At 56.4% G+C, this 18,073-nt stretch overlaps 10 protein-coding genes across 10 annotated transcripts; 6 read left to right on the top strand and 4 right to left on the bottom strand.

Annotated features, from left to right (window-relative positions):
- Positions 1–51: 51 nt before the first annotated feature.
- On the top strand, positions 52–1,041 carry B0H18DRAFT_866261 (short-chain dehydrogenase; the record flags this gene model as incomplete). Its single annotated transcript, XM_048039774.1, has 5 exons — positions 52–92; positions 149–289; positions 342–656; positions 717–783; positions 835–1,041. The coding sequence occupies 5 exons, from the start codon at positions 52–54 to the stop codon at positions 1,039–1,041; spliced, it is 771 nt and encodes a 256-aa protein (XP_047901007.1).
- A 425-nt stretch (positions 1,042–1,466) lies between these two features.
- B0H18DRAFT_6281 (uncharacterized protein) lies at positions 1,467–2,966 on the top strand. Its single transcript, XM_048038844.1, has 5 exons — positions 1,467–1,664; positions 1,719–2,130; positions 2,182–2,318; positions 2,379–2,670; positions 2,732–2,966. The coding sequence occupies exons 1-5, from the start codon at positions 1,662–1,664 to the stop codon at positions 2,878–2,880; spliced, it is 993 nt and encodes a 330-aa protein (XP_047901006.1). The 5' UTR covers positions 1,467–1,661; the 3' UTR covers positions 2,881–2,966.
- A 145-nt stretch (positions 2,967–3,111) lies between these two features.
- B0H18DRAFT_866790 (uncharacterized protein) lies at positions 3,112–5,072 on the bottom strand (the record flags this gene model as incomplete). Its single annotated transcript, XM_048039810.1, has 7 exons — positions 3,112–3,282; positions 3,343–3,557; positions 3,611–3,708; positions 3,760–4,095; positions 4,148–4,486; positions 4,536–4,789; positions 4,851–5,072. The coding sequence occupies 7 exons, from the start codon at positions 5,070–5,072 to the stop codon at positions 3,112–3,114; spliced, it is 1,635 nt and encodes a 544-aa protein (XP_047901005.1).
- Positions 5,073–5,353: 281 nt separating this feature from the next.
- Positions 5,354–7,116, top strand: B0H18DRAFT_965973 (mitochondrial NAD-dependent isocitrate dehydrogenase subunit 1 precursor). Its single transcript, XM_048043302.1, has 9 exons — positions 5,354–5,463; positions 5,514–5,589; positions 5,685–5,868; positions 5,923–6,215; positions 6,292–6,422; positions 6,484–6,647; positions 6,683–6,734; positions 6,785–6,867; positions 6,923–7,116. Exons 1-9 carry the CDS (start codon positions 5,417–5,419, stop codon positions 6,976–6,978), a joined length of 1,086 nt encoding a protein of 361 aa, XP_047901004.1. The 5' UTR covers positions 5,354–5,416; the 3' UTR covers positions 6,979–7,116.
- Positions 7,117–8,976, bottom strand: B0H18DRAFT_1205469 (uncharacterized protein). The gene is made up of 6 exons (XM_048036131.1): positions 8,787–8,976; positions 8,507–8,732; positions 8,310–8,426; positions 8,049–8,157; positions 7,833–7,962; positions 7,117–7,665 (listed from the first exon to the last, which is right to left on the bottom strand). Exons 1-6 carry the CDS (start codon positions 8,804–8,806, stop codon positions 7,173–7,175), a joined length of 1,095 nt encoding a protein of 364 aa, XP_047901003.1. The 5' UTR covers positions 8,807–8,976; the 3' UTR covers positions 7,117–7,172.
- A 173-nt stretch (positions 8,977–9,149) lies between these two features.
- On the top strand, positions 9,150–9,973 carry B0H18DRAFT_866429 (Adaptor protein complex sigma subunit; the record flags this gene model as incomplete). The annotated part of the gene is made up of 7 exons (XM_048039782.1): positions 9,150–9,183; positions 9,239–9,364; positions 9,425–9,555; positions 9,612–9,628; positions 9,681–9,708; positions 9,769–9,834; positions 9,887–9,973. 7 exons carry the CDS (start codon positions 9,150–9,152, stop codon positions 9,971–9,973), a joined length of 489 nt encoding a protein of 162 aa, XP_047901002.1.
- Positions 9,974–10,173: 200 nt separating this feature from the next.
- B0H18DRAFT_1080942 (ribonuclease H-like protein) lies at positions 10,174–12,207 on the bottom strand (the record flags this gene model as incomplete). The annotated part of the gene is made up of 8 exons (XM_048031305.1): positions 10,174–10,396; positions 10,448–10,531; positions 10,576–10,683; positions 10,743–11,082; positions 11,134–11,491; positions 11,566–11,706; positions 11,766–11,828; positions 11,893–12,207. The coding sequence occupies 8 exons, from the start codon at positions 12,205–12,207 to the stop codon at positions 10,174–10,176; spliced, it is 1,632 nt and encodes a 543-aa protein (XP_047901001.1).
- An 80-nt stretch (positions 12,208–12,287) lies between these two features.
- B0H18DRAFT_965946 (TLC domain-containing protein) lies at positions 12,288–14,294 on the top strand. The gene is made up of 9 exons (XM_048043301.1): positions 12,288–12,453; positions 12,514–12,558; positions 12,608–12,738; positions 12,806–13,155; positions 13,205–13,259; positions 13,313–13,479; positions 13,525–13,602; positions 13,656–13,798; positions 13,859–14,294. The coding sequence occupies exons 1-9, from the start codon at positions 12,383–12,385 to the stop codon at positions 14,094–14,096; spliced, it is 1,278 nt and encodes a 425-aa protein (XP_047901000.1). The 5' UTR covers positions 12,288–12,382; the 3' UTR covers positions 14,097–14,294.
- Positions 14,295–14,450: 156 nt separating this feature from the next.
- Positions 14,451–16,542, bottom strand: B0H18DRAFT_965939 (uncharacterized protein). The gene is made up of 6 exons (XM_048043300.1): positions 16,368–16,542; positions 16,162–16,286; positions 15,560–16,107; positions 15,369–15,499; positions 15,105–15,318; positions 14,451–15,037 (listed from the first exon to the last, which is right to left on the bottom strand). Exons 1-6 carry the CDS (start codon positions 16,427–16,429, stop codon positions 14,747–14,749), a joined length of 1,371 nt encoding a protein of 456 aa, XP_047900999.1. The 5' UTR covers positions 16,430–16,542; the 3' UTR covers positions 14,451–14,746.
- A 687-nt stretch (positions 16,543–17,229) lies between these two features.
- B0H18DRAFT_866171 (histone-fold-containing protein) lies at positions 17,230–17,687 on the top strand (the record flags this gene model as incomplete). The annotated part of the gene is made up of 3 exons (XM_048039767.1): positions 17,230–17,328; positions 17,390–17,523; positions 17,591–17,687. Coding segments are annotated over 3 exons (330 nt in total), but the record flags the coding sequence as incomplete, so codon positions are not given.
- Positions 17,688–18,073: the final 386 nt, after the last annotated feature.

Raw genomic sequence — 18,073 nt, 5'->3', positions numbered from 1 at the left:
TCGTCTCATTTCTGCGGAAGACGCCTCCGTCTCCTCTTCTGTCGTCTCATTATGTCGCTCAAGCCAGTCGTCCTTATCACCGGCGCATCCAAGTGCTTTGTCATCTGCTCTCTCATTCCGGCGCACCGTGGCTGAGATGTTGTCGCAGAGGACTCGGCCTCGCAGCCACCAAAATCCTGCTCACCGAATTCAATGCGAATGTGGTCGCACTGTCGCGCTCGGAAACTGTAGAGCTGACTGAGCTCAAGCAATATCACCCAGAGGCATTACTGATCACCAAGGGCGACGTGTTAGTCTTGTGGTCTTCTCGGTCCGCGTTCCTCTCAGTACATCACATCCAGGACCGATAAAGCCATCGTCACGCACGCGGTCGACTCTGCGGTGAAGACATACGGACACCTCGATGCACTCATCCTCAATGCTGGCATCTTGACTCCCCTGGGAAAGATCGAAGAGGTTCCCCTGGAGGGCTGGAAGTCGCACTTCGACGTCAACTTCTTCTCTTTGATCACTGCCGTACAAGCGGCGCTGCCATACCTGCGTAAAAGCGAGCTCGGTGGTCGCATCGTCTTTGTTAGCTCTGGATCAGCGACCAAAGGGACTGCGACCATGGGTCCTTACAACGCAGGCAAGGCCGCCATGAACAGTATGTGCAGGTGTGTCATATCTTCCACGCGATCTACCAGCTAGACGGTGTGAACACGTCTTGTTCTCAGGACCTTGGGCGAGGAAGAGCCTGACGTGATCTCAGTCGCCCTGCGTCCTGGTACCGTTGACACACAAGTACTTCGATTCCCTACACATGCCTTAGTTCGTGCTCACCACCTGGTGCAGATGCAAACGCAGATTCGGGAGCTGGGTGTCACTGATATGGCTGAGAAGGTCCACAAGTACTTCATGGGCTTGCAGACCGACCAGAAGCTCATCAAACCCGAGGTATCTGGCTACGTGATGGCGGCACTCGCGTTGAATGCACCGAAGTCAATGAGCGGGCAGTTTGTGAGCTATGATTCCGAGGATTGCGCGCCGTTCCGGAGGTGATTGTAGAAGGCGAGTAGTATCATTATATAGTCATTCTAACAAATACATTACGCCGTCGTCTGTGCCTCGCCCACAAGATCGGACAGTCCTACTTCGGCCCAGCAGGCCATGCTGCGTCGTTGCGTTCCCAAGCACGAGCACTCTGATCAACGGATATGGTGGGCGACGACAGGATTTGAGATCAATAAAATCCGTAGATTGTTCTGCGTCGGCGGACGTGTGTCCCTGACTCCCTGCGGAGTCCGAGGTAGCATTTGCAAGAATCCGTTGCCGCAGGGCCATCCACTCCTCGATACCGAAGTGCCTGTCCCTCCGTACGCTGATCGTTCAATCGCAGTCTACTAAGTGAGCAAATCACCTATCCAGAAGTACATGTGCGTGGCTCTCGGATTGACCGTCACTGGACTGCTGTCCAAAAACTACTCATTTATCCTTACGTGTCCGCTTTGAGACCATTCTGGAATACGCCTGTCCGGCTAAGCCTCCTTCTCAGAGGACCTCACAATTCAATCAGCGGTGTCATTGCTGCCGCTGCGGCATGGTGCCCGTCTGGCAACCTAATCCATAAAAGCATCTGAATGGCAGCTGCAGTGAGCACTCGACTGCGAACTTGAAGCAACATGGTCTGTCCCTTCCTTCTCAACCACTTGCGATCTTGAATCGCTTACTCGACGCAGGCTCGCCCTCTCCGCATCGACGTCCACCACCACATCTTCCCCGCCGGCTCGCGCAAGTCTGAAGATCTCGACGCCTCCGTGGGCTTCCGCGTCCCCCCGGAGAATGTCCCTTGGACGCCCCAAGTGAGCCTCCGCGCCATGGACGCGCTCAACATCGACCTCGCCGTCCTCTCCGTGCCCACGGGCATGCCTGAGGGCCCCGCCGGTCCCGAGAACCGCCGCGCAGCGAGGGGGCTCAACGAGATGCTCGCCAATATATGTAAGGACCGTCCCGGCAGGTTTGGCTTCTTCGCGGCGACGCCGGTGCTAGACGATACGGTGGGCGTACTGGCGGAGATTGCGTATGCTTTGGACGAGCTGGGCGCGGATGGGGTTGGGTTGGCATCGTCGTATGGGCAGGGCAAGGATGCGGGTAAGGCGGCGCGCTTGGGTTGGGTTATTTCTGCTCTGACGCTTGATGCAGTGTACGTGGGTGACGACGCATTCGACCCGGTCTGGCAAGAGCTGGATAGTCGCGGCGCAAGTGTACACCTGCACGGTACGCAGACGCCTTCGTCAACCCCCTGGCCGCATGAATACCTCGGGATCCCAATCACGGAGGTACGATAACCGCACGCGCCCCTCCAAAACCCGACCAAGGGCTGACCTCGCGCCCGCCAGGTTCCCAACGAGACCTATAAAGGCGCCGCGCACCTCGTCGTGACCGGCAAGAAGCGGCGCTTCCCCAACGTCAAGATCATCCTCTCTCACCTCGGAGGCAGCACGCTGATCCTCGCGCCCCGTGCTGCCGTGCTCTCGCGGCACATGGGCTCCGCGCTCACACCCGAGGAGATCATGGACGACTTCAAGACCTTCTACGTTGACACTGCGCTGGCTGCGCACGACACCACGCTTGGGCTTGCGAAAAGTATGCTCGCGCCGGACCGTGTCCTGTTTGGCACCGACTTTCCAGGTGAGATGGGCGTGGCATACCCGGATCTACTTCCATATTCATTCATACCCCAAATTTCCAGCCGTAAGCAAAGATATGGCTGCTTGGTACCAGACGAACTTGGACGAATTCTACAAGGATGAGCCCGCCCTGCTCAAGGCAGTCTCGAGCGACAACGCTCTCAGGCTCATGCCGACGCTGCAGAATCGCCTCACCGGGGTACAATTGTAGCTACCCGCGGAGCGGTGCCATCGGGGTGTCTCTGCGGACCCATATGGCTACTGATTACAACGACGCTATACTGGTACCATCCAGTCAAACAACAGCAGGCAGAAGCATTAATATACGCAGGTATCGAGTAATCTAACGCGCGCGGCGGCAAGCAAAAAGCAGATGTGGGTCAGTGCGGATGGGCAAATGTACAGTGCATCTTTGGTTTTGATTCTTCCGTTTTGCAGTCCGTCACGAGCTGGGTACGGTTTCATTTGTCGAAGGCGATGTGTTCTCGGTTTGCAAGAGCCAGCGGAAAATGGCTTCCTGACCGTCAAACATCATGGCCTGGCCGTGCCTGCCTTCGGGATCGTACCACAGGCCTTTACGGATGCCGTGGGACGTGAGGTAGCGCTTCACGCGCTGCAGAGCGAAGCGTACTTCAGTCATTTTCCAAATCATACCGTTCAACAAACCACGTACATGGGCGTTCACAATATCATCCCTGCCGCCGAGGAAGTACATAGTCTTGGACGGATCCCGCGCGTTGGGGATCTCCTCGTACCATAGCGAGTTGGCGTACCAGTCAAAGTGGCGCTGTAGGAAGTTGGCCACTCCAAGCTCCGTGCCGACGAAGAACTTGATGATCAGCTCTACGCCCGTGCTACACCGTCTGTAAATAAAGTTGTAGCAGAGATCTGAGGCCGGGATGTTAGCCCAGCAACGTCATATTGCGATGAGCGCCACCTACCGCCTTCCCAAGAGCAGAACACAACGGGGTCAACAAAGCACGACCGAGTGACCATGGAAGGATAATGCTTCAGCATCCACGCATGCGCAAACGAGCCACTGCCAGGCATTAGCCTCATCCCATGTCGACACGAAAAGCACGCTGCTCACTTCGAGTGACTGAGCATGGTCACACCCATTGGGATATCGTCCTTCTCCACTACATCTTCCTTGTCAGCCCACTTCGCCCAGCCCAACATGTCGAGGAGACCCGCGAGGGTCCGGGCCATGTCACGCCGGCTCATGGGGCGGAGGTAGCGCGGGTGCATAATGTCCTGGCTGACATGTGGCTGCAGAGGCACAAGCACGGGGTGCTCCGGGATGGTACGGAAGAGGTGCGTGATGAAGCGGTTGTACTGTGCCAGACCGAGTCCAAGTCCGTGCATGAAGACGACCGGCCTCGGGCCCGTACGAGGGTCCCAACCTGCAGGCACGCGGAGTATGTAGCTGATACAAATTGTGAGTCGGACCGACGCGCGAGAACATACGGCGTACGCACTCAAGACCATGGTATGTGCCAAACTTACAGTCCCAGATCCGCCGCATACGCCTCCGCAGATAGAAGTTAACGGCTGCGACAAAGGCATACCAAAGGAATGGCCGCCAGACAACGCTGACAGGGTCCAGGGTGAGCAAGTTAGGCTTGACTGCAGGATTAGATCCATCTGGGATGGTAGAACCAGAGCGAGCTTCTATCGACCGGATGACATCATTGAGGGCGACTTGGTGTGCGCGTGGAAGAGCCTCAAAGGTGGTGTATGGCTGGTTGAAGATCGACCAATAGAGCCACGCATACATTTCATGTTTGCGGATCGAAGACCACGGGACTTTGCCAAACCTATCACGATCTGAGATTCAGTTCTGGGCAACAGAAGTGGAGAACTCACCAGGTTCTCAAGTAGTTCCGGAAGTCCACTGCTCTGGGATCGTCATACTGAAGGGTGATTATGTCTTCGGCCGGACTGCCAGGCCTCTCAGCATCGAGCGTCTCCTCATCAAAGCCCTCCTCCGGAAGATCTGCTAGGCCTGACTGCAGGACACGCGTGAAAGCCTTTTGCAGCTCGCTGAGTTTGTTTGGCGGAAGCGAGTGAGGGCCGCTGATGAATGTCGCGAGATTGTAGTGGTATACGCTAAAGAACACCTGCAGAAGCAGAAGGGTGAGCGCCCGCATACACGACCTTGACGCGGTCACCAGATCTGACCTCACAGAGCGCAGCAGCAAACAGTAGCCGTCCGCGCCAAGCCAGAGTCCATATCTTGCCTGTGCGGAGGATGTAGATCACATAGATCCAGGCTGAGGGGACGACCAGCCAGAGAGGAATCACTGCCGCGAAGAGGACGACGTAAAACGAGAGGTCGCGTCTGCGATGGGGCAGGACCTGCTCGGCGAGGTCGGCAAGCTGTTGCTGCTGCTTGGTGTCCATGCTGGTGTGTCAGAAACCCATGAAAGGAGCGGCTGGTCGTGAGGTTGGGCCGACCGGGGAAGGGGGGTAGGAGGGAGACCGACGCAGACCGAATACAAAGTCGGATGACTTTGGGACTTTGCTCGCGTCCGCGTCCGCGTCGCACGACTGGCCAACCCCAGTGAAACGGCGCCATGTGGCCCGGATCAGCCGCCGCCTGCCCGGGCTGCTATATGACGCCAGTCACGTGATTGCCCTGTACGCTGCCCTGGTTCGGCCGACGTCGCATTCCCATTTTTCAACGCCGTCCCGACGCTGCTCGCCACGCCCTCCTCCCTCTCTCCCTCCTCCTCCATCTCCCGGCCATGTTGCGCAACGCCCTCGCCTCGCCGTCCGCCCCGCTCTCCAGGCGGTACGTACACGTCCACTGCAGTCGATCGCGTACTCATGTCCGCGCCAGAGGTCTGCCACCACGCTCTCTGCTGGCTTTCCCAAGGTCACACAGCGCGTACGTACCCACGTAATGCATATGCACACCGTCTTACACCCTTTAGCCGTCTACAAGTATGGTGGTGTCTACACCGTGCGTATCGGTGAACAGAAACCATAGTCTCCGTCTAAGCATCGCCACAGGTGACCTTGATTCCGGGTGACGGTATCGGTAACGAGATTACCGACTCCGTTAAGGAGATCTTCGAGTATGTTAACGCTCCCATCGAATGGGAGCAATACAACGTCTCTGGCATGTCTTCGTCCGGGGAGGAGCTCTTCAAGCAGGCTGTGGAGAGCTTGCGGCGGAACCGGGTCGGGCTGAAGGGTGCGTCTCACATGTGTCTCTCGTTCTCTGTTCTATACTCATTACGTTCCTCAGGCATCCTCTTCACCCCCATCTCGCAGTCCGGACACGTATCATGGAACGTTGCCATGCGTCAACAGCTTGACATCTACGCCTCCGTTGTGCTGTGCAAGTCCCTCCCCGGCTTCCCTACCCGCCACAGCAACGTTGACTTCGCCATCATCCGTGAGAACACTGAGGGTGAGTACTCTGGCCTCGAGCACCAGAGCTACCCCGGCGTCGTCGAGAGCTTGAAGGTGTCTACGCGCGCGAAGGCAGAGCGTATCTCGCGATTCGCGTTTGACTTTGCGCTCAAGAACGGCCGCAAGGTGCGCTCATACTATCGTTTACACCATGTCGTCATAGGCATCTCACAGATCGTCCCGTGGTCGTTCTCGTATTCAGAAAGTCACGTGCGTACACAAGGCCAACATCATGAAGCTCGGTGATGGTCTATTCTTGAACACCTTCCGCAAGGTTGCGGAAGAGTACAAGGGCTCTGGTATCGAGTTTAACGACATGATCGTCGACAACACGTATGCATCGGGAACCGTTCGTTGCGTTGGGAACCAGATTATAACTTTAGGAAACTCGCAGGTCCATGCAGCTGGTTGCAAGACCGTCGCAGTTCGACGTCATGGTGATGCCGAACCTGTACGGCGCGATCGTCTCTAACATCGGTGCTGCGCTGGTTGGTGGCCCTGGTATTGTGCCTGGTTGCAACGTCGGCCGCGAATTTGCGCTCTTCGAGCCTGGCTGTCGTCACGTCGCCCAGGACATCATGGGCACGAACAAGGCCAACCCTGCGCGATGATACTGAGTGCGACTATGATGCTCAGGCACCTCGGGTATGTCTCAAGAATGTGCTCCTGTTGCGGTGTAATTGACGTACGATCAGCCTCGACAACCTCGCTGACAACATTGCGAGTGCAACATTCGACGTGATCAACGCTGCTAAGGTCCGCACAGCTGACATGGGCGGTAAGTACTTCGCAGCGGGTTGCTTCCAGATCATCAACTGACAATGTGCCTTCAGGCTCTGCCACGACCTCGGAGTTCACTGGTGCTGTCATCAAAAACATCAAGCCGTAATGTACATACCAACGCCGGTGCGGGACGACGTGTGCTTGCTGGGATGAGACAGGACATTCCGGATCTTCATGCTTCGGTGTCAACGTGTAGATTTTACATTATATGACTACCTGCATATTTCTCGATGCCTTCCGGGGAGATCTGTTGTGCGAACGGCAAGCTCGTCATGCACGTTAGTAATTTGGCCGCGGGCATCAAGGGAAGCCTTCCAGGTTGAGTTCGGCGTCATCAAATATTGGATCATCCAATGCCGCCTCATACTCGTCGTCAATAGCCGCTATGTGTTGCTTCTTATTGGGCGGCTCGACGAGCCCTGACGGGGCCAACTCGCCTCCAGACTCCCCGTTGGCAGGCTCGATCTTCACAATGTCCTGCACGTTGCTGAGCGGCGCCTCCTCGTCCTCCTTCTTCACGTCCTTGTTCCTCAGCCCAAGAATGGTCGCACAGCGCACCTCAGCACGGCCGCCCCACCCCTGTACGTCCGGCCGGAAGTCAGCATAGAGGGCGAAGCCTGCGCGGCTGAGTTCCGTTGGGGCGTAGCTATTGGCCAGGAGGCGGAGTGCACCGAGGACGTGCGGTGCGGTCTGTCGTAAGGCACGGGTGATATACGAAAATGCTGAGGAGGGCGCGACAGGCGTGCCGGAGGAGAGAGCTCGCCAAGAGCCATTTGCTGTCTGGTAGAGGGGTCTGCGGGGGTATGTGTGAGCGGCTGGAGCTTGGAAGGAGGGTCGGATCGTGAATACCTACATTCTGCAGAGGGGAATGAGGAATTTGAAACGCAAGAGAGGAGCACGAGGCGCAGGACACCGTCTCAGCCTCGTCCCCTCCTATGGCACAGGAGAACAGCGACTTACCGTCGACCCATGAGGTCCACGTACGGCTGTGAGCCGCGCTGGGCGGCCTCCACCCCCTTGCCCTTGCTCTTGTCGAAGATGCCGAGGGATACACCTTTTGTAATAGCATTCATCTCCGTGTATACCGATGCTGGGAGCGCAGGATGTTCAATGGGTATGCGGTGCGACCGCACAGCCTCTCGGCTGTGCTTGAAATTTTGGTAGGTGAAGCCATACCTATACTCAGAGCCTCCTCGCGCTGGAACCCCAGCCGTTCAGCCACGACAAAGGCCCATGCCATCATGATCGGGGCACGGTTCACCAAAGTGGACTTCTTCGTGAGGATCTATAATTGTGACATGCAGCCATATGCTCCTCCGTAAGCCGGAGTTCATACGCAACACAGCCAGCTGCATGCACACAGGCAAGACTCCCGAGAGCTCGAGGAAGCCGCGCTGGGTGCAAACAGGGGGGCGTGTTCCAAGGCATGATACACACCGTTTCATCGAGCTCCTCCTTGAACTCCAAGCTGCCGTAGAGCTCACCATCATCTGGGGGCCTGTCAGGCAGGAACTCGTTCAGATCGTCATCTCGCTTGCGCTTCTGCTTGGGCCGCTGCCGCCGTTGCGGACGCCACACGCGTACAATTTATGTAAGGATGATGAGCGGAAGAGGCTAAATTGCAAGACACGCACCTCGGCCTGGGCACTGGTGGATGCAGCTGGTGGATCTGCGGTGCCGGGAGAGCTGGTATTCTGGGCCGCGTTGCGCGACGAGGCACCCGCAGCTGGGGCCTTGTAGCCCGATTTACGGATAGCCGCCAATACCAGCTTGCGAACCTCCTTATCGTCCACTCCAGCGGCCTTCAGCTTGCCGTCAGTGAGCTGCCCGAGCTGCGAGGGCGTGTTATGTGTCTTGTACCTGCTGGGAAGTTCATATCTGCGCGTACGTTCGGCATGACGAAGCTCGCCTGACAATTTCCCTGCAACGCCCATGGCCTTGGTCGCCGGCACGTGTTGGTAGTCAGCACCTTGAGGAACTCCGGCAGTGAGAGCTTCCTGTCCATGTTTGCCTCACCGCGGGCTGGCGTGGGTGGTGGTGGTGGAGGTTCAAGCTGAGCGACGCACTTCCCCAGACGGCGGCTCGGCCTCGATGGCTGGATCTGGCGCGGGGTTGTCGCGATCTGAGTCGATCGCGCAAGACAGATCGCAATCGGGACGCGCTTGGCCGTGTTTGTCGCGTCTCAGATTTGGTAATTCCCGACAGGCACGCCGAGCGCCGATCGTTGCTGTACACCGCGTTCACCCACCTTCCCGCCCACGACCGCACAACTGTGTCATGATCACCTACATTCTCCTCGTTTCTCGCCAGGGTCAGTTGTGTATCTCCTATATGGCGTATATCGACTGACGGTCGTATGTGCACAGGGAAGGTCCGTCTCGCGAAATGGTTCACGACTATGCCCCAGAAGACCAAGGCCAAGATCGTCAAGGACGTCACACAACTCGTCCTCGCGCGCAGAACACGCATGTGCAATGTACTTGAGTACAAAGGTGCGGTGCATTCGAGCTTCGAGCGATGTTGCTTCCCGGTCCTGAGCGATGTTCGTGCAGACACGAAGGTCGTGTACCGGCGATACGCCTCGCTCTTCTTCGTGTGTGGGATCGGTTCAAACGACAATGAACTCATCACGCTGGAGATTATCCACCGATACGTCGAGGTGCTGGACCGCTACTTTGGCAATGTGAGTACTGCTGCTACCTGTGTAAGGGAGGGGGAGTGACTAATGTCCTCTCATAGGTGTGCGAGCTTGACTTGTAAGTCGGTCGGACTTCAGATCAGCAGCAACTATACTGACATCTTCTGCAGGATCTTCAACTTTCAGAAGGCATATGCCGTACGTCTTTGCATGTCATTACGCGCGGACGCTCTCCCGCTCACAGACTCTCTTCGCCAGATCATGGACGAACTTATCATCGCTGGAGAGCTACAAGAATCGTCGAAGAAATCGGTGCTCCGCGTCGTACGTCATGATTCTAGCGCAACTAACGCGCAGCTCAGCACCTTCTCTACAGGTGACACAAGCCGACAGCATCGAAGAGCAAGAGAACAGCGAGGACACAATGGCGCGCCTAGGTAGCCTCGGTTCTCGGAGGCCATAATACTCATACTCACAGTCAGACGGGTACCGCCATAGGTGCGAAATACGGAATGTAGTGATCCAGGGGCATGCATAGACTATGCTACATGATACGTGACATGATGACAGATGGGATGGGGATTGTGAGTGCAACCGAGTCGGAGCTGGTTTATAAATATTGAGTTTGCTACACCTTCCGCACTCCTGCCAGTGAGAATGTGACTACAAATATAAGACGGTTGAAACGGAGATCGACAGCGGAAATCGACGGTCATAGCTTGTTCGTGGTTGTTGCGGTTGAAGCAGTTGCGGGTTTGGCCGCTGGTGGGGGCGGTTCAGGACGTGCCACCGTACGAGATCGAGTGTCGCAACTGAATCCTCGACAGAGCTGTGCCCGACCGTCCCGCCCCCCTCCTGAATCGTCTGACCCAAGTGCTCCTTCACTCTATCGGCACGTCAGCACAACGCAAGCACAGGAGATCAGTGCCACACTCACAATGCACGCAATGCTCGTCGATACGGCGGGCCTGCCTGATGGGGAAACAATACCACCGTGTCTATACAGCGATGGTGCACCATCCTCAGCGTCTTCAGGTCGTTCTCGAGCGCGTGCCCGATGATGACCGTTTCGACGATATGAGCGCGTCGAGCGATCGACGGATCGCGGTGAGTGGGAGAAGCGCTGCTGCGTGCGCTTCGGCGGTTATGCCAGAGAAGCGCGTATTATAGTCGCTGCATGAGCAAGGTCAGATATTTCTCGGGTAAGTTGAAGCGGTGAGAAACAGACTTACATGACATCGACCCCATCATCCATCTTGACGAGCTCGTCGAAGACTTCCTTCCCGGTGGAATCAACCACCGACACCCGCGCGACGCGCATTCCACCGGTCGTGTACACCATCTCGCAATCCAGCGCGACGATGTCCAATGTGGTGTCGGCTTCAATATCAGCTTGCGTGCTATGCCCATCTTCTCGTACCTCGTCTGGTGGCCCGCTGCCACGAGTATACGAGAACGGATGACGAACATGTAGATCCTCCGCTGACGTCTCGTAGAAGACGTGCGGACCCCGTTGGCATCCCTCGCTGTCCGAAGGTCGCGAACAGCAGGTGAATAGACGTCTCTTCTCGCCTACAGAATTGCATTTAGTGACGGAGCGGCACAGTGAATTTATTGATATACCGTTTGTCTTGGTCGAGAACGCCTTCCCCCAGTGGTATACGCACTCATCCATGGACGCTTCCTCTCTCCGCTTTACCTTGAACGCGGTGCTGCATCGGTCGCATGTCTTTACCGACCCCTCTTCACTTGGTCTTGACCCGCCCTCACTTGCAGGGATGTCGACGATGTGGCCCCATTTGCGCAACTGGTCGAGAGACAGGACATAGGGCTCCAGCTGCTTGGCAGTCAGCCGAAGCGCGTTGAGCTTCTTGCGCTCCTCGGCACGACGCGCAAGATCGCCCTCAGTGCCTACGGAGGGATGTGACGCGCCATTCGGTTTTTGCCGCTGCTTGAGCGTGACGATGGAGGAGATAACAGCCTACAAGGGGAGACGGGGCTGGGATTCGTCAGGGTGCTCCAGTGGGCACGGGCGATGTGCGACATCATACGTACGTTACGGTACGTGAGCTTGTTCGACTTTTGGTACACCTCCTCTTCTTGTCGGAGGGCATGCTCGGAGGCTAGAGTAGGGTTCTGTGCAAGGATGTTTTCGTAAAGAATGAGGTAGTGCTGGAACAGCTGCTGGAGCATTGCCTGAGGAGCGAGCGTGTCAAGTTGGTCGGAGACATCGCCGTCATCGTCAAAGCACATACTTGGCGGACGGGGATAGCAACTTGAGACTGAGCCGGGGGGACTCTTATGAGAGGTACCCCAGACTGTAGCACGAACAGTTGGAATATATGAGTGAGTCGAAGGTTGATGGCCTCTGATGAGACTCACGGCGGTGTGTGTTGCCGTAGGCACCGCGACAGGACGCTTGGTCGGCCCCGTGCGCTGCAGTTTACGTGGAGGCTCAGGTGTACTTGTTCCAGCTGCAGCAGACGGTATGGGGCGTTTGGCAGGGACAGACATGGCAGTCTTAGGCTGCACAGCTGCCGAGGACGCGACGGGGGCTTCCTTGGGCGCGTCGACGGGGATGTGGACGCTGAAGGACTCGCGCGCGTCGGGTGCATGGCTGAAGAGACAGACGGAGCGGCGGCAGGCGGGTCTGTCGGGGCAGGGGAGGGCAGCAAAGAGGCCCTTGGTGGGGAACATGACCGCTGCTCGCTCTGCACACGGGCGCCTCCGCGTGCTCTCTCCGGCGACGCTCCCGTGCCGAGCGCGTCGGGCGCCAACTCGCGTCCGACCCCTTCGCGCGCACGTCCGCCGAAATCCGCCGTCTCTCTCTCCTCCTCCCTACCGCCGCCCGCTCCCCCGCTGCACACACACCATGGTACAGAAACGGAAGCTTAAGGCTCGCAGGCCCAATCTCCGTCTCCGTGACTCTCTCCAGAACATCGAGTGAGCCTACGCCGCCCCGCGCGACGTCTTGCTGCTAACACCCAACTCGTGTGCTCGCAGGACAGATGCTCAGCACCATTTGGCTGGCCCGTTCAGGCCCCAGACGTGCGTCGATACCGTACGCGCTCTTCTGGGCTAGCTAACGCTCCAGCAGGCCGTTGGACGCACAGTACGACTCGCCCGTGCGCTCCTCCACCAGCCCTGCTGGCGGATTAGACCCTTGGTCCACTGAGTCCGAAGGGCTCTGGGCGGATATTCGCTCCTTCAGATGGGTTGTTGTGCCATGTACGTCTCGTACCCACTCGCCGCAGCTCTCCCGCTTCTTGCAGTCGAGACCTGATGTCCACAACAGGGTCCTCGTTCAAAATACTCCTCCTTGTCGTTGTCCTCCACCTCAACTGGGAGGTTTTAACGCCCTACGTCGCGCCCGGAGTTCCGAACCCGTTCACCCCTCTCCTCCTCATCTCCCACTATATTCCCACCTCCTCCCCGGACGACCCCCGCTATGCGAAGGGCTTCCTGGACCTCGCCTTCGTCGCGTATTATATTGTCTTTTGGTCTTGGGTCCGGCAAGTTGTAACACTTCATATTTGTCGGTCGATAGCGCAGTGGTTCGGCATCAAGAAACAGGCGAAGCTCGCACGGTTTGGGGAGCAGGGATACGCGATGGCTTACTTCGCTGTCATGGGTTCATGGGGAATCGTAGGTCTTCCAGGACCTCATACGCTATCATGACCATAACATTTCGCAGCGTATCATGGCACAGCTGCCGACGTGGTGGTATCGCACCGAACACTTCTGGATAGGCATGTCTGAACGATGATTTCTGCAGACGATTCAGCTCACGTCTGCGCCTCAGATTATCCACACTGGGATATGAAGCCAGAGCTTAAAACCTATTATCTCATGCAAGCAGCCTACTGGTGTCAGCAGCTCATCGTTCTCATATTCAACCTGGAGAAACCGCGGAAGGACTACCACGAACTTGTAGCGCACCACTTCGTCACATTATGGCTCGTCGGGTACGTCTGACGCTTCCGTCGAGGTACCTTTCTCACATTGTCTCTATAGATGGAGCTACCTGGTAACATGACTCTCATTGGGAACGCTGTCTATCTCAGCATGGACGTCCCGGATGCCTTCCTCGCAGTACGTGAACAACATTGGGTTTGAAGCCAGAGTTCTCAACGGTACTGTTGCAGTTCTCCAAGCTAATGAACTACATCCAATACACGCGCACGAAAACAGTCTCCTTCGTCGTGTTCATCGGCATATGGTCGTATTTTAGGCACTGGCTGAATATCGTCATGTTGCATTCCGTATGGACCCAGTTCGATCTCATGCCGTACGTCATCGATTTTCTGTGCGTCTCGCCTCTGCCTCACCGAGTTCGCATCATCCACAGAGAGACATCGAAACGCTGGTTTCCTGAGGACGGCGTTTGGATGGTGTGGTGGATGAAATACCAGATCTTCACGCCCATCCTGCTCCTACAGTTCCTCAATCTCTTTTGGTACTTCCTCATCTGGCGCATTGCGTACAGGGCGGTTGCGTCAGAAGCCGCGGATGTGCAAGACGATCGTTCCGACGAAGAAGACTACGACGACGACGACGATGACGATGTGAACGACAAGGAGGACTAGACCGTATGTCTGTCAAGTCGCCCGCGTCTGGAGGGGGCGCGGGGTACTTGGCAACAGTGAGGCTCGGTCCCGAGACGAAACCGTGGTACATTCGTGTATGTACCCGTAGAATCGCGAAAGAGGCGCGTAACCTTACGTAACACGCCTGGTGGGTAAGTAACTTAGTACGAGAATCAAACACGAAGACGATCTGCTGTGTGCACCAAGGTCTTGTGAACTGCAGGATGACGAGCTGTGTGAATGAGACGACAAAGGGAACGATGCTTCTGGTCTCTGTGATGGTCTTACTATCAGTACATGTATAGTACCTCCGGACTTTAGCCTCACTGTTCTTCGTGTGAAGAATGGATGAACGTCCCGGCCCAACTCCTTGTGACTACATGATTGCTGTACGATGATGGTACAAGACATACTCGGGTACCCCGCTGGACAAGTTGAGACAATTCGCCGACTTCGGTCACGAGAGTGAGACTAGTAAACACTGGGAAGTTTGATACAACAGCTCCAACACCTATCATCGTACAGCCCTCCAAACGTATACCGGAACCCAAGGATACAATCACTTGCACATAACCTCTCATCATGATCTTACACCGCTACGTCAACAGAAACCACAGCAAAATGGGGGCCGCACGCCGCCCCACCCGCTTTCACGCCCGGACCGGGATGAGGCCCCCGTTCTGCAGCGCCTTCGATATGTCCTCATTCTCGTCGGGCAGGTCCGCGTTGCCGTCCGGGTCCGGCATCGTCTGCTCCCCGTTGATCTGCATCGTGGCGCGGTTGCCCGGCATCATCGACTCGAGGTCGTCCTCAGAGTCCTCCTCCCAGGGCATGAACTCGACCTTCGTGTTGATGCTTGACGTGCGGTTTGGCCACCGCTTTTCACGCTGCACGTCCAGCGTGTCGCCCGACGCCATGGCGATCATCGCAGCCAAGGTATACTGATGGATGAGTCGAACGTTGGTGGTGTGAATGCATTGAAGGGCGAGTCAAGGCAAGGTGGCTTACGTGTGCGTCGTTCCCGGCATTATGGAGGAACTCGGTCGGGATCTGCAGGTGTCTGCAGGCCCGCTCAAGAGAGCGTTTGTTCCCGCTGCCCTCACCCTCGAGCGCAGCAAACAGGTCGCCGGTATCGATCACGTACACTCCGCTCTCGGGTGCTTGGTCGGGGAGTAGGTACTCGAAGTCTGTGAGTGCTTTGATAGAGTCGTCACGAAGATACCTAGAGGCGTGTTGAGATTTCTCGAACAGCGTATATGCAGAACTGCTCACTTGACGTCCTGGTTGTTATCGTGGAACACGAGGAACAGCGGACCCATCTCGCGGTACTTGGCAAGCATGTCGCGGATCCTTTGTCGGAAAGTGTGCTTGTCGACATCCTCGCTCTGCCCGAAGTTGTAGTGCTGATATGCAGTTGTGGTGTTTGATCTTCAATTTGCTCCACGAAGATGAGATCCACTTACATCGCGGTTCTCTTCGACGTAGGTTTGGTGGAAGCCCCGGTACTCCCGCACAATCAAGTGACCATCCTCAGTTACCTCGCGCTTCTCATCGCCCTTGCCTTCCCATCGAACGAGGCTCCAGCCATACTCAGTAATCATGCTATGATCGCGATCCCATGCCTCAAAGTCAATCGCAAGCCACGTCCCAACCTTCGCAACCCAGATGGTGCGGATCTTCTCAAAGTTGATGCGGCGGTTGGTGAGAAGTGACGGTGCGCCCTTGATCCGTTTGTTGTTCTTCTCAATCGTCTGTGGGCTGGTCAAGCGAGCGCCCCGACGAGCCCTCCGACCCCTCCCTCGGGCACGTACCTTAATCGCCTTCTTGAGCACGGCCGCGTCGTTGTACACGGATGGCGAGCAGTTAGTCAAGTCGCTGTGCCGAATGAGATAGTCCGAGGACGGGATCGGTATGGGCTCCTTGGTGAGCTGCATAGCGTGCAGCCAGTACCTGATGTACTCGACTTGGGCCGAAGAGACGAGGAGACGCATCTCTCCGCTCTCAAACGTGCCTAATGCCTGTTAATCATCCAAGATACTAGCGGCATCGCCGGATCAGAGCATACCCAGGTGAAACTCTAGCCCATCACTCCCTTCACTACGCAGGGGATGATCGGGGTGGACGAGGGCCTGGTATGCCAGAAGTGCCTTCAGCGGCCCTATATCCTCCTGGTTTGGTAGAGCCTTGTGCCTAGCATTGCGATGATGCAGTTTTGGATAGACTTCATATCAGATGTTCTGCACGGTGATCAATGTGAGAGATGCTACGCGCCACTCGAAGAATATATCCGTGAAGCGGTAGTAGCCTATAACAGCCTCCTGTGCGCTAGGCATTATGAGAATGATTTGGGGAGGTGTCGGGGGAGGTGTTGGAGAAGGTGGTTTGGTGAAAGAAGGAGGGGACGCAGTGGCACAGGAGGGGACAAGGCAGACAAAGGAAATGCCAGTGGCGGAAGGCGGCACTCGCGCTTCTTGACTTCGCGTCGCGTGCATGGCCGCGCGAGCACGTGCCACGCGTCACGCCTTCCGTATGCGGGCGACGCGTTTCGTTCGGATTCAAACGCGCGCGAGAGTCTCTCTGCTTTCTTGCTCCCCGAGCACAGTACTCTCGTGATACCCTCCCACCTTCTTCTCTCTGCCCGACCACGCCGTTAAAACTGCTTTTGACGCGTCTTGCGACACCTCTCCACCAAGTTCCCCGCGCACCGAACCGAATCGAAACTCACGCTCACTAATACAGCACTGAAAGTAACGACAGAAGACCCGTATTCACGCGTCCTACCGCGTTTCAAGACAAGAGATGGCTCAGACAGTACAGAAAGGCAAGCGGAAGCAGCAGCCCGTGTATGATCAAGACAGCTCCGACGAGACACCGCCACCCGCCCCAGCGAAGAAGCCACGCACGGCGACAGCACGCAAAAGCACTGGCGGACAACCTCCCAGGATCAGCCACCCTAGTGCTGCAGGGCCAAGTCGTGGACGTCCGAGTGGCAGCGGTGGCGGAGGTGGTGGAGGTGGAGGAGGGGGCGGTGGTGGTGGTGGTGGTAGTGGTGGTGGTCCAGGGCAGGCTGCGCGAAGTGCGTAACAAACCTTGTAGCAGTTGTTCGCATTGACTGATATGGTGCTATAACACAGAAAAACGCTTTAGGCCCGGGATAGTCGCACTCCGAGAAATCCGGAAATACCAGAAGAGCACTGAGCTACTCATCCGCAAACTGCCCTTCTCTCGCGTCGTAAGTTTTTCTGATGAACTGCGTTCGTGTTCCTGACTTGCCTTGTGGTGTCTATGCGTAGGTACGCGAGATTGCGTTGGACATGATGACGGACATGGTGGATTATAGTGACGCTGGTCTACGATGGCAAAGCTCCGCCATCCTAGCATTGCAAGAAGCTACAGAGGCGTATCTTGTGCATTTATTCGAGGATGCGTAAGTTCTGGTCCTTTGCGGCATCATTCTGAGAGTGAGAGTGGATGAGTATTCACCTCCGTGGTAGGAACCTCTGTGCAATCCACGCAAAACGAGTGACGCTCATGCAGAAAGACATCCAATTAGCCCGGCGCATACGTGGGTCATACGGTGGTATGGCATGATACTCCCAGCGTTCCACAATGCACCGTCCCTTCTGTTTCTTGCAGGCCAACCTTTGGTATAACCGCATGGACACCGCTCCGTACCATTTCTATGCTTCTCGTTTTGTCAAGCTCCTGTCGATGCTGAAGGAGAATCTCGGGTTGCTGTTTGTATGTACCATTGTTTAGCATGCCATGCACATTCATGACGTACCTTGACTGCACAGCGTGCCAGTGTCACGTTATGTGAACTGAGAGTGCCACAAGCTAGTGGTCGTGTCGGAAACCAATAGTCCATGCGACGATGCGTCAAGGTTTGATTGAGTCATTGTTGATTGCTTTTGTCAGCGGTACATTGGACGTCTACATACCGCGTCGCCTCGAGGTTACAAATTGTCCTAGTCTAC

Source organism: Fomitopsis serialis, assembly GCF_022376445.1.
Source record: "Fomitopsis serialis strain Sig1Antser10 chromosome Unknown B0H18scaffold_1, whole genome shotgun sequence".
Lineage (NCBI taxonomy): Eukaryota > Fungi > Basidiomycota > Agaricomycetes > Polyporales > Fomitopsidaceae > Fomitopsis > Fomitopsis serialis.
The sequence above is the reverse complement of the archived record's forward strand: the minus strand, read 5'-3'. Positions and strand labels throughout refer to the sequence as shown.